The 12,895-nt window shown below is 50.0% G+C and overlaps 1 protein-coding gene across 2 annotated transcripts in view; it reads right to left on the reverse strand.

Moving 5' to 3' along the window:
* The window catches only part of HSD11B2 (hydroxysteroid 11-beta dehydrogenase 2), a 28,013-nt gene extending 24,641 nt beyond the window's left edge, over positions 1-3,372 (reverse strand). Inside the window, exon 1 of one of the 2 annotated variants that reach the window (XM_033157296.1) lies at positions 2,782-3,372. In XM_033157296.1, the coding sequence (XP_033013187.1) occupies positions 2,782-3,046 (265 nt within the window). In that variant the 5' untranslated portion in view covers positions 3,047-3,372. The remainder of the gene's footprint in view (positions 1-2,781) is intronic. The other variant, XM_033157297.1, reaches the window with a different exon arrangement.
* Positions 3,373-12,895: the final 9,523 nt, after the last annotated feature.

Here is a 12,895-nt window from a genome sequence, read left to right on the forward strand (position 1 = left end):
TTTTACAAAGTGCTCCAGCAAACTTTGACCAGCCTCCAGTCTTGCTTGTCCGCCCCCACTCCCCGCCACCCGGGTTCCAGCATCAGAGGAGAACACGACACCTGGTGCAAGTCTGTGTCCAGAGAATCCAAACAGACACAGATGTATTGCAGGGCTTGACTGGTGACAACAGATTTCGTGGTGTGCTCTGGGTGGAACAATGCCCTGCAGAGAATGGGAGCTATGCCCAAAGGTATAACCATGTCCGTTCATCACCAATGTACCCAAGCTCACAACAACAAAACATTACAGACAGAGAGATGAACACAAAGGGCCAGATGAGACCAGCCCCTGGGGCAGGTCCAGAGGTCATCTCTGCCCCCCAGGGAAGTGACTCTGTTCATTTAGGTGTTGTTTCAAATCACTTAAACATCGCAGTTTCAACTGAGTGAAAAAAAGAGAGGAGGTGGTGAAGGCTCCTGGTAACTTAGGAATCTTCTACTACAGGGCAGACCTAAAAGAAAAAAACAGTTCACAGCTGAAACCACAGCCCATGCTGGGCAATGACCCTCCCCACTGTCAGGTCTGCAGGACAAACAAATCAGCACGCACATCTAACACCAGTAATGGCAATATTCAAAAGCCATTGATGGACTTCAAAGGGCGACTTTGCAACGTGAAACCGCTGAATTACAATTCTTCAAGAAGTTATCACTGGTGGACTGTATCAGCACTATGGATTCTTATCACACAACGTATGTTAATTGGCTCACCAATGCCAGGACGTCAGTGTTTTCAACGCAACAGACTTCTGTGAATGAACCCTGTTCATACGGTAATTATCACTATCTGTACTTTCTGCATTTCATTTCTTTCTGACTTCACTGTTAACAATCCCCACCAACCATGCGTATACTCAAACACGCAGACATGCATCACTCAGGACACCACTTCAAGCATCTCTAGTTCCCAAAAGTTTGTCTTTCAGGTGCCACAAAGAGCACTTTCTGGGGGGGGAGGGGGGCTACTGGGCAGATAAGCAGCATTGCTGCTTGGGTGCCTCAGAGAAGCTCCAAAGCAGAACATGCATCAAGGTGATGCTCACCCCCTTGTACCTGTAGCTCCCACATACCTGGTACTCAGAGGTACACTGTCTCTGCAGCTTGTGTCCCCACCCCCCACCATGAGAAACTTGACTACTAATTGATTTCTTTTTATCTCCACTGCCAGGACTGTCAGGGGCTGGCACCAGCACATGTGATTTGTAAGCAGACGTTCCCATTTTTCACAGTTGAGTTAGGGACTGCAAATTCAAGTCAGGCAAGTCCATTAAGCCAGTGTTGCCTACACTGACTGCCAGAAGCAGCGGCAGCAGCAGCTCCTCAGTTTTAGCCAGAGATGGGTGCTTCTCAGCCCTATCTGCCATCAGGGATTCAGACAGGAACACTGTCCCTGCAAGGTGGGTTCTCTACTTGGGGCTCATCTACATCCCTTTCTTTTTATAAACTGCCTGCCCTACTAGGCACAAGATATTGCTCAGCCCCCTCTCCTCCATCACAGACTTGACACTAAACCCCAATGAGCTCTCATCCCGTCTGTCCCTATTTCCACAGCAGGATTGGCCAGTTTCCTCCCCACCCCACCCCTTTTGCAAAGAGCCCTTGCATTGCTCTAGCAGGCAGATAGTGCAGCTGACCCACATGTCCCCCGGAACTAGCCTCAGCCCCACTGCCCATCTTCTTGACCTAGCCCTGCCTTGGTTCTTCCTGACACCCTGGGGCCTCTCTTCGCCCTCCTCTTCTGGCCGATCCAGCATCTCAAGAAAGGGAAAGACCCTTCGCTTCTGCTGCTGACTCAAAGCCCAACCTCTGCAGGTTTCCTTGGGAGCAATTCCCACTGAGCACCAGCTGGGGACTTCCATCTATTTCAGCTGGAGGGACTGTGATGCCATCCGCCTGCAAAAGTTTCAGATTGCTGCTTCAATCAAATGCGGGGGGGGGGGGGAGGTGCGTGTGTGTGTGTGTGTGGATCTCTGCCCACCCTCAGTTCACTAGCTTGTCTGGCAGGAAGGTTTGGGAACAACATGCTTCACACCTGCCAGACTGACTTCTAAACTATTTCCCAAAACTTGGAGCAGGGAGGAAAGTGGGGGTAGAGAGATGCTTGCTGGAGGCTAGAGGTTTCCCAGGATGGGATGGGACTCCTGTGGCTCCTCATCACTACTTTAAGAATAAAACTGACCTTGGCCTCTCCCAACACCTGGGATGAGGGGGGCAGTTCACCACTCCCCCCCTTTCAGAGAGCAGGGATGCCTTCGTCCTGTGCTCTTGCAGGACACCTGGTCTTCCAGGGGGTAGCCTAGGGGCTGGAAGCGTCTTTTGCCACACAAAGAGCCATCCCTCACAAAGTGCTCCTGGAAACTGGTGTTGCTGACTGTTCAGAGCTCCCTGGTGATGAAGCACAAGCTCTCAAGCTGAGTCCTGACACACAAGACCCAGGAACAACTCTCTGCACTTCCCTTACCAATAGAACATAGGGCAAATGTTAAGACCAGCCCCTTCCCTTTGGAACTCTCGCCACCTTGACTCAGCCCTGTGGTCCAGATGCTGAGCAAGCCTCCCCGTGCCACAGGCCCCTGTCCAAGGGAGGTCCCCCTCCTGCTTTGTGGATCAGCCAAAGCCGGAGAGGTTCTGCCAGGCCAGGGGCATGGCACGTTCCTCCTCCCCTCCCATTCCCTCCATTCTGGGAAGCCAGCATGTGTAGGGATGGCCAAGAGCCTGCGGAGATGCTGACTGGGCTCACCTGTGATGAGAACGGCTCTCCCCACCGCAGGGATCCTCTTCCTCTGTGTGGCCCCTGCCAAGACAAGCCAGCAGGCGGTGCCCGTGAGAGCTGTGCCCAGGGGCAGAGGCAGGAAGGCTCGGCTGAAGCCCTGCAGCAGGACCAGGAGCCCCACCTGGAGCAGCAGGCCGGGGGTCAGCAACAGGTCAGCGCGCAGGAGTTTGACGGCCAGGCTGGAGAGGAAAAGCAGCCACAGCAGGGAGCTGCACGCCCAGCCCAGCTCCATAGCCTAGGAGGGAGGGCGGACGGGCGGGAGGAGAGCCTGGGGCTTGCGCGAGGGGCGGAAGCAGGGGGAACCCCGCGCTTGCAAGGCAGAGGGACTGCCAGGGGGAGGCCTCTGTGCAGGAGGGCCCACGGGGTGCATCTGCAGGACTGGGAGATCGAAAGCGGCACCAGGTTTATAAAAGAGCAGCAGGCAAGGGAAAGGGGAGGAGCTGCCCGGGCCCTGCCAATGGGAGAAGTTACAGGCTCCCCTCTCTCTCGCCCTCTTTCTCCCTCTCCCTCGCAGGCAGGCAGAGGCGCACATGGTGGCCCCAGGACAGAAGCAAGGGGGCTGGAAGCCGCTGGCCGGCCGGTTCCTCCCCCTCCCGCCTGGCTCCTGCCTACCTTCTTTCCCACCCTCTCTCCCTCCCACCCTCTCTCCAGCTGGAGCCTTTTTGCCCCCGTGGGGCAGCAGCCACGGCCTTGCCTGAGGAGGCTGGCCCCGAGGCCTGAGCCAGAGCTGGAGAGCTGCAGGGAGGCCCCTCCGGAGTGCGAGGCCGCCTGGCCTTCCCGCCCAAGGAGAGAGAGGGGGGGGGGCGCCAACTGGGCGTCGGTAGTCTTGTCCCCAACCCAAGCCTAACGAGGGATGCTGGGCAGGAGCAGGGCCCCACAATCAGCTGGTGTTGCCCTCCTAGCAAGCCAGGAGGAGCTCCTCCCCCTCCGCCTACAAATATTTGGGTTCTTTCCAGCCGGTGTTCAGACAAACAAAAAAACACCCAGCAACTTGCAAATGCAAAGTGCAGCGGCAAAGTCCTTCCCTCCACCCTGCCGACCCTACAGCCAGGAAGGTCCCAAGCCCGCCTGCCTCCTCCTCGCCCGCTGGGACTCCGGCAGAGGAGCCCGCCCAGCCAAGCGTCCCCTATTGGGGCCAGCCAAACAGCCTGGGCTCCTCAGCCACAGCCTGGTGCTCCTGGGCCTCTCCCTGAGACCCTCAAGAGGACCCCAGAGCCCCCTCGTCCCTCTTCCCCTTACAGGGCACCACTGGGGCAACAGGGAGGCAAGGAGAGAGGGGGCTCCCTCTTGGAAATTAACCTCGCCTTCGCCGCCTCCGGGGCTTCCTCCTGGAGAGCAGGTGGCAGGAGCAGGAGGGAGCTTTCCAGGCGCTATTCCCGGAACGTCCACTAGGTCGCGCAGCCTTCCCCTCGACAAGCCCGAAGCCGCATTTTTCCCTGGGAGGCTGCTGCTGCTGCCTGCGGGGAACCCTTAACACGGCAGGTGGCTGCGAGTTCAAGTCTCCTCTTTTAGGCTGGCAGAAAGGTTATCAAAGGACATTCCCACCTGAATCCAATGGAAACTATGGAGCCATGGTTTCATGAGGCAGGTGGCGACTGGGGGCGGGCTTGCTGGCTTTTAAAGGGGGTCCCCACTGGTTTCCCAGCCCTGCAGTGCAGAGTGAGTGGTGCCAAACTGTTCAAGCTGGAGACCTGGGAAGTCAGAGAAATGAGGGGCCCTCTTCTGTGCACAGATAGGCCAGAGCAGTCTATGGGAACTGGGATTGCGGGACAGTCGCTTGACACTGAGGGAGCTGCACAGGGTGCCTATAAGCTCCTCGTTTTAGGTTTTCCTTTTGGGTCTCTTGGGCCCAAATGGTTAAGGGCCTTGAAAATTAAGGCAAGAACCTTGAGTTTGGCCAAGTAGCTTCTGGGCAGCCAGTGCAAGTTTGGGAGAAAGTTCTGTGCTGGCCATAGCTTTTTTGTAATATAATTTTTATTAGTTTTTAATATGCACAAACATAAACACATTGTATCACTCATTGTATAACAAATAATAATAACAAATAATACAATCACATTGACTTCCAATCTTCCATGTTATGTGCTGGCCATTATCAACAGTCTAGTTGCAGTGTTTTGAACCAGATGGAGCCTTCGGACCAGGCCCGAGGGCAGCCCCACATAGAGCACATTGTAATAACAGAGTCTTGAGGTTTCTGGTGCATGCATCAGGCTACAGACAATACCCTTGATCTGAACCACTGGAGGTGGTTAGGCTGGGGTATTAAAATGACCCCATTGTCATGGGATGTGGTTACCAGAGGTCATTGCTCTGTCTAGCTATGTGGCCATTCTAGCAGCACAGGGGACAGACTCCCTGGCGTGCTGCAGAGCTCCTTGCCCAAAGATGGCCCATGACTCCAAAGGTTTAAAATCTTCTCAGTTTCCCAAATGCACGGCACAACCTTCCTTGCTTGAATTAGAAAGCCTTAGAAGGACGGACAAATCCTTTTGCAGTCTGCTTCTAGGCGAACAGGCAAAACTGTCCTGAAATGTGACATTCTTCTTCCAAAGAATGTTGTTTGGCCATCTCAGGTGGTGCACACACTGTACATTTAAGGCACATGACTTCCTCCAAATAATCATGGGAACTGTAGTTTACCCCTCACAGGGTTCCCAGTGCCTTTGACAAGTGACAGGTCCCAGGATTCTTGGGGGGGGGGAGTTGTATGGTTTAAATGTATGGCGTGTATGCAGCCTCATAACCTGATATTACAAGTCCTGCTTATTTAGGAGCGAGGGGGCCAACTAACCATATTTCAGGTTGGGAGGGAGCTCCACATCCTGGGTGCCAGTAGAGTGATGGCCCTAAGGACCTGCAAGGCAGAACATTTGGGTAGCCTGTGTGGAATCTTGCTTCTAAGGCCAGCTCAGGAGACCTTGCTGTGATGCAAGGCCTGGCAAGTTTTCAGATTGCTCCCAGGCTGCATTTCCCAGGACAGGTTTATTCGGCTATGTTCGAAGCAAGAGGAAAAACAAGCAAGTAGTAGGCCCTCTACTCACTGGGAGATAGTGATGCCAGGACAAACTTATACAGGATTGTTAATATTGAGTCTCCAGTTTCTGAAACACTGTGGGCACAGCAGAGCAGGCAAGGGCTTTGATGTAACTAGCCCTTCTCCTCACCCCTGTATACCTTTCGCCACCTCTATAGCTCCCCCTACCTACCATCACAGGGATGGCAGTCCCACTCCTGTCCCTGCCCCAAACACAGACATCCCTGACCACCTCAAAGACCAAGGGCACGCACAGCAGAGGGCTGTATCTGGGGGAGCAGCAGTCACGAAGAAGAAACCTACAACACAAAAGTTAGACATGATTCATACCCCAGTTCATACTTAGGACAAAACCTCCACACTTCCTCCTGCCTCACACCCAGAAAAGGCGCAGTTCCATGCAGGGCTGAACTCTCAGTCCAGGGACATGAAGGTGCTTTCACTTCCACCCGTCCAGACTGATTTTCCTTTGCAAATGTTGATAGTCAACAGTCTTCAAATCATACATGCATGTTTATTATTCTTCAATATCCTCCTTGCCATCTTAATTGGAGCTTTCAGCAGAAAGGTAACAGCTAAAAGGAGGACAGCAAAGCAGTCAAGACCAGCTTAAACTGGACAAATTTTTATTCTCAGCCATTGCTAACCGTATGGCATGGATGTGGTAGAACTGATGGAGTCACAAAATGATCAAGTCAATGGAGCAAGTAATGAATATTGCACAGAGATCTCTGTTAGGAGATTCCTGCACTGCAGGGGATTGAACTAGATGACCCTCATGGTCCCTTCCAAATATACAGTTCTATGATTCTAAGAATGTAAAGTCCAATAAATTCTGCAACCGCCTCACTGGCAATTTCATTTCCCAGAAGGTGGAAGAAGCAACAAGGGGGTCATATCTCTTAGTCCTCCTGGTCCTCGCCAACAGGAACTGACTGATGAAGTGGAACTACTCGGAAACCTGGGAGGAAGTGATCATGCCCTGTTGGGTTTCATTATACACAGGCTAGGGAATCGCACTCTGGCCAATGTCAAGAAGCGTAAGGAGCTACTGGGTGAGATCCCATGGTCAGCAATATTCAAAGAGACGGGAGTCCAACATGGATGGGAGTTTCTTAAAGGTGAAATATTGAAGGCCCAGATGCAGACAATTCCAACCAGAAAGAAAAGTGGGAATTACCTAGAATAACAAAACAACAACACGTGGCTGTGTAAGAACTTACAGATGAGCTGAGAAGTAAGAAGAACAATGTATAAGAAAACAAAGAAAGGAGAGATCATGAAGGAAGAGAATACACAAGTAGCTAATAGTTGCAGAGAGAAGGTCAGGCTGGCTAAAGCTCAAAATGGGCTTAAGAGGTTAAAATAATAAAACAGGTTTATTCGGCTATGTTCAGAGCAAGAGGAAAAACAGGCAAGTATTAGGTCCTCTACGTGGAGAAGATGGGGAATTGCTACTGGGTGACAAAGAGAAGGCAGAACTGCTCAACACCTACTTCACTCAGAAGGAAAGCAGTGCCCAACCTGGTGATAACAAAGTAAGCAATGCAAGGTGGGAGCTGCAGCCCAAGATAGAAAAAGAGGTGCTAAGGGAGCACATAGCTGCTATGAATTGAAATCTCCAGGGCCTGATGAGCTGCATCCAAAGGTACTAAAGGAGCTTGTGGATGTAATTTCAGAGCCTCTGTCTATAATCTATGAGAATTCTCGGAGAACTGATGATGTCCCTGTGGACTGGAAGTAGGCAAATCTTGTCCCCATCTTCAAAAGGGGGGGAAAGAAGAACCAGTCAGCTTGACATCAATACCAGGAAAGGTCCTGGAACAGATGATTAAACAGTTGGTATGTGAGTACTTAGAAAAGGATGCTGTGATTACTAAGACCCAACAAGGGTTTCTCAAAAACAAGGCATGCCAGACAAATTGCTCTCTCTCTTTTTTATACTGTTACAATCATGGTGGATCAGGGGAATGCTATGGGCGTAGTGTGTACCTTGGTTGCTTTAGTTAAGATTCCTCCATTGCAGGGGGTTAGATCAGATGACCCTTGGGATCTCTTCCAACTCTACGATTCTATGATTCTATGAACTTGGAACTTTTTATTTTCTGCAAACAAATCAAAGTGACTAATAATACAAACATGCAAATTGCATGTGTGTATATGTGAGCATGTGACTGCAGCCCCCAATCCCCACTCCTTGGGTCTCATCCCTTTGGTCTGAAAATGTTGCCATAGGTAGTCCATCTGCCACTCTCTGCTTCCTAATCTGTGGGCCCAGTGGTGGAGCTTCATGCTCTGGCACCGGGGGTGTGTGTGCGGAGAGCAGGGCTGGCGCACGTCTTGGGGGCGTGGCACCTAGCGCGCAGGGAGAGCAGCCGTGATGGCACCCCACTGGGAGCGTGCCCCCCTGCACTCCTCTTCCTCCTCCAGTGTGTGGGCCATCCACAACAGAACTTGGAGGAAATTGCTTGCTTAGTAAACTGGATGTTTCCCCTTGTACTGTACTGTAGTGTATGGATGTGGTATGTCTCTCTCTTTGTGTGTCTGCATATTTTGCAAAAAAAAAATGTAGATGATGAAGGAAGAGGAGGAGGAGGGTGTTCATTATTGAAATTGTATGATCCATATGCGGCTTCTTTTTCGGGAAAGGGTGCCCTGCTTGCTCCTTTGAGCCTGGGTGGAGCACATGCTTTTTCACAGTGAAGCATTGAGGAACTCAGTTATCCAGATAGATAATACTGAACTTGTCAAATCTCTGAAGATCACATCAAAAAGGGAAAAGGCTTGTTCTCTGTTGTTGTTGTTGCTGCTGCTGCTGTTGCTCCAGAGGGAAGGCAGGGTCTAGATCACATGACCTGAAGGGCACTGGCGGAGGAAGGGTGTGTGGTACGTGCGGCCCACCCCGGATGTCATCCTGGGGGGGGGGTCACATCGCTGCCCCGCCCTCTTGGATGCTAAGCGTGGTTGCCAGAGCAGCTAGCTCCGCCTCTGCTGAAGGGTAGATGTTGGTTGAACATTGGGCAGAACTGCTTGCTGGGAAGAGCCGTTGGACATGGGGACCAATTTCATGGGGGAGAGAACATGCAGGCTCTCCTTGGCTGGCTGCCTTCAAGCAGAGGCTGGGCAGCCCCTCTTTGATCTGCTAGGGAAGGATGCTTCAGCCCCCCCCCCTCTTGCACTGAGTATCTGTATGTTTGTTTGTATGTATGTATGTATGTATGTGTGTTGAACTCCCAAGTGGCCTACATGCCCTGCCCCTCAGGGATTCTGTGATTTGTCAATCTTAATCTGTCATGAAGGTCAAGGATCAAACACACAGTTCTCCAAGAATCTGTCTACCTTTACAGATTTCATAATTCAACGTCCAATGACACTTGTTTCTGTATATCTGACAATTTGATAGTTGGCACACAAGGTTATCTGGCACTTGATTCCCTGGCATTGGAACTCTGGCAATATTTGCTAGTCAACAGCAAAGACTGCTTGATAAATGACACCTCCAGAAACTGCCTGAAAGCCAAATTTTGAAGTCCATTTTTTAGGTAACAACCAGCACCAAAGAGTTGTGCCTGGAAAGGGGCTGACCATCCATGTAACTGTCTAGAAGCTGGTGAGAGGTGCTTCTTTTATTCTGGAGGGTGTGCAGAAGATCAGTGATCAATGAATGAAGATAATTTTTCCTGATAAAATCATTGCCCAAAAAGCAACAGAAAGAGCATTAAATGCCTTTCAGTTCTCCCCACCAAAGGTCAACTACAGTGGTACCTTGGTTCTCAAACTTAATCCGTTCCGGGAGTCCATTCGACTCCCAAAACCGTTCAAAAACCAAGGCACAGCTTTTGATTGGCTGCAGGAGCTTCCTGCACTCAAGCAGAAGCCGCATCAGATGTTCAGCTTCTGAAAAACGTTCGCAAACCGGAACACTTACTTCTGGGTTTGCAGCGTTTGGGAGCCGATTTGTTCGGGAGCCAAGCCGTTCCAGTACCAAGGTACCACTGTATAAGAGGTGCCTGTAATTTGGCAGGTTTATTACCAAGGAACAGGTCTCTTGTTTATGCTGTTTTTATACATATTGCCTATAAAACAATACAGGTGATTAAAGGATTTTATTTTTTTTACTACAAATTTGTAAGGTTGCCATTGCAGAAAAAAATGCTACCAATATCTTTCTGAAAGTTGGCACAATTCACCCCCTTAAAAAGGGCAACCATGCCTTCAAATTTCATTCAATCATGCCAACAAATAAAAAAAGTTAAAGACAGGGTTTTTGGGGGAGGATATTATGAATATTAATGATTAAGAATTAGATTTTTAGCCTGCCCTTCCTCTCACAGCAGCAAACAACAAAAAGCAATAACAACAATGCAAAGTATTTAAAAGTATTTTAAAACTTCAGACTAAAACTTTAAGGTGTACAACATAAAAACCGTGGGCATATTTGACTATAATCGGGCAGTTACTATCAACCGAGCAGGGGCTAATATCCCTGCAAATTTCACCCATTTTCTGAGTCAGGATTTGTATTTGGACCTCGAACTCTGTAGTACCTTGGGCCAAATCTTGCTCTTTTCTAAAGCACTGAACTGGGGTCTGAACCAAGTAGTGTGATTGGCACTTGCTCCTAATATCCAGTCCCAGTAAGTAATAGGCAACACAGACAGATCTAACTCCATGGGAAGAGGCGTCGGGATCATTTTTAAACACAGAGCGCTTTCCAGTAAATCGTCAAGGGAGAGCCATCCAGGCCCACGTGTCCAGGCCCTGCACGGTCTGGCTTGGGCAGTCAAGGCAAGAGCACCTGTCACAAAACCTCCTCTGTGTGTGTGTGATGCTCCCGCCCACTTCCTGTTCCTGATGAGGGCCCAACCTATGTGTCTAAGAAACCCTGGGGCTCACAACACAACCTGTGCCAAAACGTGACCCTCTGTCCTCTGCGGCATGTGGGATTAGGAGAGACTCCGCTGTGTGCCAGGATCAACACCCGTTGGCAAGGCAGTGTGCCAGGGCTGTGCCAAAGGGCCCCTGCTGCAAGGGCCCAACTCCCTTCTCTTCCTGAAGGGCAACATGCTGGCTTTGGAGCCTGGGGCAGTGGAGGACCACCCAGGCGCTGGGACGTGAGGTTTGCCCCGTCCTCACACACAACTCTGTAACAAAAACAAAACTCCATTCTGCAGGGCTGGTGGTAGCAGTGCAGGTGGACGTGGAGGTGGGGGCACGAAAAAACATATTTCACAACCAGCCCAAACACCAGCACCTTTGCTGAGTGGCAGCAAACTGGATGGAGTGGTTTTTCTGGGGCGTGGTGATGCTGGAAAGCTCTGGGGAGTTGATAGTGGCTTGGCTTTAGCCGAGGTGAGATGCAGAAGAACAGCACCACCAAGGAAGGGGGTCGTGCCCCCAAACATAGGGGCACCAGTTCATAAGTGGGGGTTGGGCATATTCTGTGCCCCTTTATGAATCTAAGAGTGCAATGCCATGTCAAAAAGGGGCCCTTTCTTCTCTAGAGTCAGAAGACCTGCTTGCAAAAGTGGTGAAAATGTTTATTAAGGGTAGGTGCAGGGGATGCTATTTCAGTTTGTCCCACATTCAAAAACCCCTCTCCCCTTTCTCCACACTATGCATAATATTACACATCTCTATCATCTTATCCCAAAATGCTGCAATCATTCCTCACAGAGGATTCACTCCTTGTTCACTTCGGTTGCCCTTTTTATAAACCTTTTCCAATTCCACAGTATCCTTTTTGAGGTATAGTGCACATTATTCCAGATGCTGTTGCATCATCGATTTGTATTATGATATCAACAGTTTTGTTTTCACTTCCTTTCTGAATGATGCCTAGCATGGAATTCACATTTCTCACAAATGCCGCATGCTAGGTCAACATATTAGAGATATCCACAATGACCCCAAGCATAGGTGTAGCCAGGATTTATGGGGGGGGCAGAACTGAGCTATCTGCAATGCGATTGGTCAGTTAACTTGTCGGAATACGTTTCACGGATCCGCCATGGATTCATATTTATTTGGTTATTTTATGAGTTTTTCGAGGTCTATTTTTGGTATAACTGCGCGCAAAAGCGAAAGTGAAAGCATGAATGAATAGTATGGTTCACTTATGAGATTAATCCGCCTTTATTTTATAGTTCCGGTCATGTTCAAAGTTGTTAATGAGCGTTAAACTTGCTTCCCGCCCTTTTGGAGGGCAGCAACAGTGATTTTATTGGTTAAGGCATTAATGATGATGTCACGTTTGTTCCCTAATAAAAGGCAGAGGCACCCCGCTTAGGCACGTTCATGTTCAGTTTGGGTTAGGCACGTTCGTTCGTACATTCTTTCATTTTGTTTAGTTGGGTTTTAGTTGAAGTCAAGTTTAGTTTAAGGGATTAGGAGCGGGCTGGATGGGTTGGATGGGTTTTTCTTTAGTTAGAGTTAGGTCGCGGAAGATCATTCGGTTTTAGTTTAGATAGGTTCTTTTAGGTTAGCCTAGGGTTAGGCCCGCGGAAGATATTTCGGTTTTAGTTTATTTAGTTAGCCTCGCGGAAGATTGGGCGCGCAGGGACTTTAAGCTTAGGAGAACTTAGCTTAGGGGACGAGCCTATGCGGGTTCTGCCGAAGCCACTAAAGATACAACCGGTGTCTGTCTTCCTTTGGGGTTAAAGGGGGGAGTAAAGTAAAATTTTTAATTTCTTTAAGCTGGTCCGTCTATTCAGAGTCAGGGTATATATTTTATTTCACGAGGCAACTTTTCATTAAAGAAGGCAATAGGAACTCACACATCATCGGAGTCATCAATTGGCTTACTCAACATCCTTCAGACTGTGAGACTTGGCCGGCGACCGTGCTCAAAAGCACGCGGAACGCTGGCCGCTTTCCCCGCAACTGGTACCTCGTGCATAACCAGTCCAAGGCCGTGCACGAGGAGCTCCAGCACCCAAACCCCGACATTAACTAAGTATTTTTATTTATTTACTTGATTTGGGGGAGGGCAGCTAGGCCCCCCCCCGCCCATGCCCACAACCCTAAACTCCCATTCCTGGCCAC

Source organism: Lacerta agilis, chromosome 8, assembly GCF_009819535.1.
Source record: "Lacerta agilis isolate rLacAgi1 chromosome 8, rLacAgi1.pri, whole genome shotgun sequence".
Lineage (NCBI taxonomy): Eukaryota > Metazoa > Chordata > Lepidosauria > Squamata > Lacertidae > Lacerta > Lacerta agilis.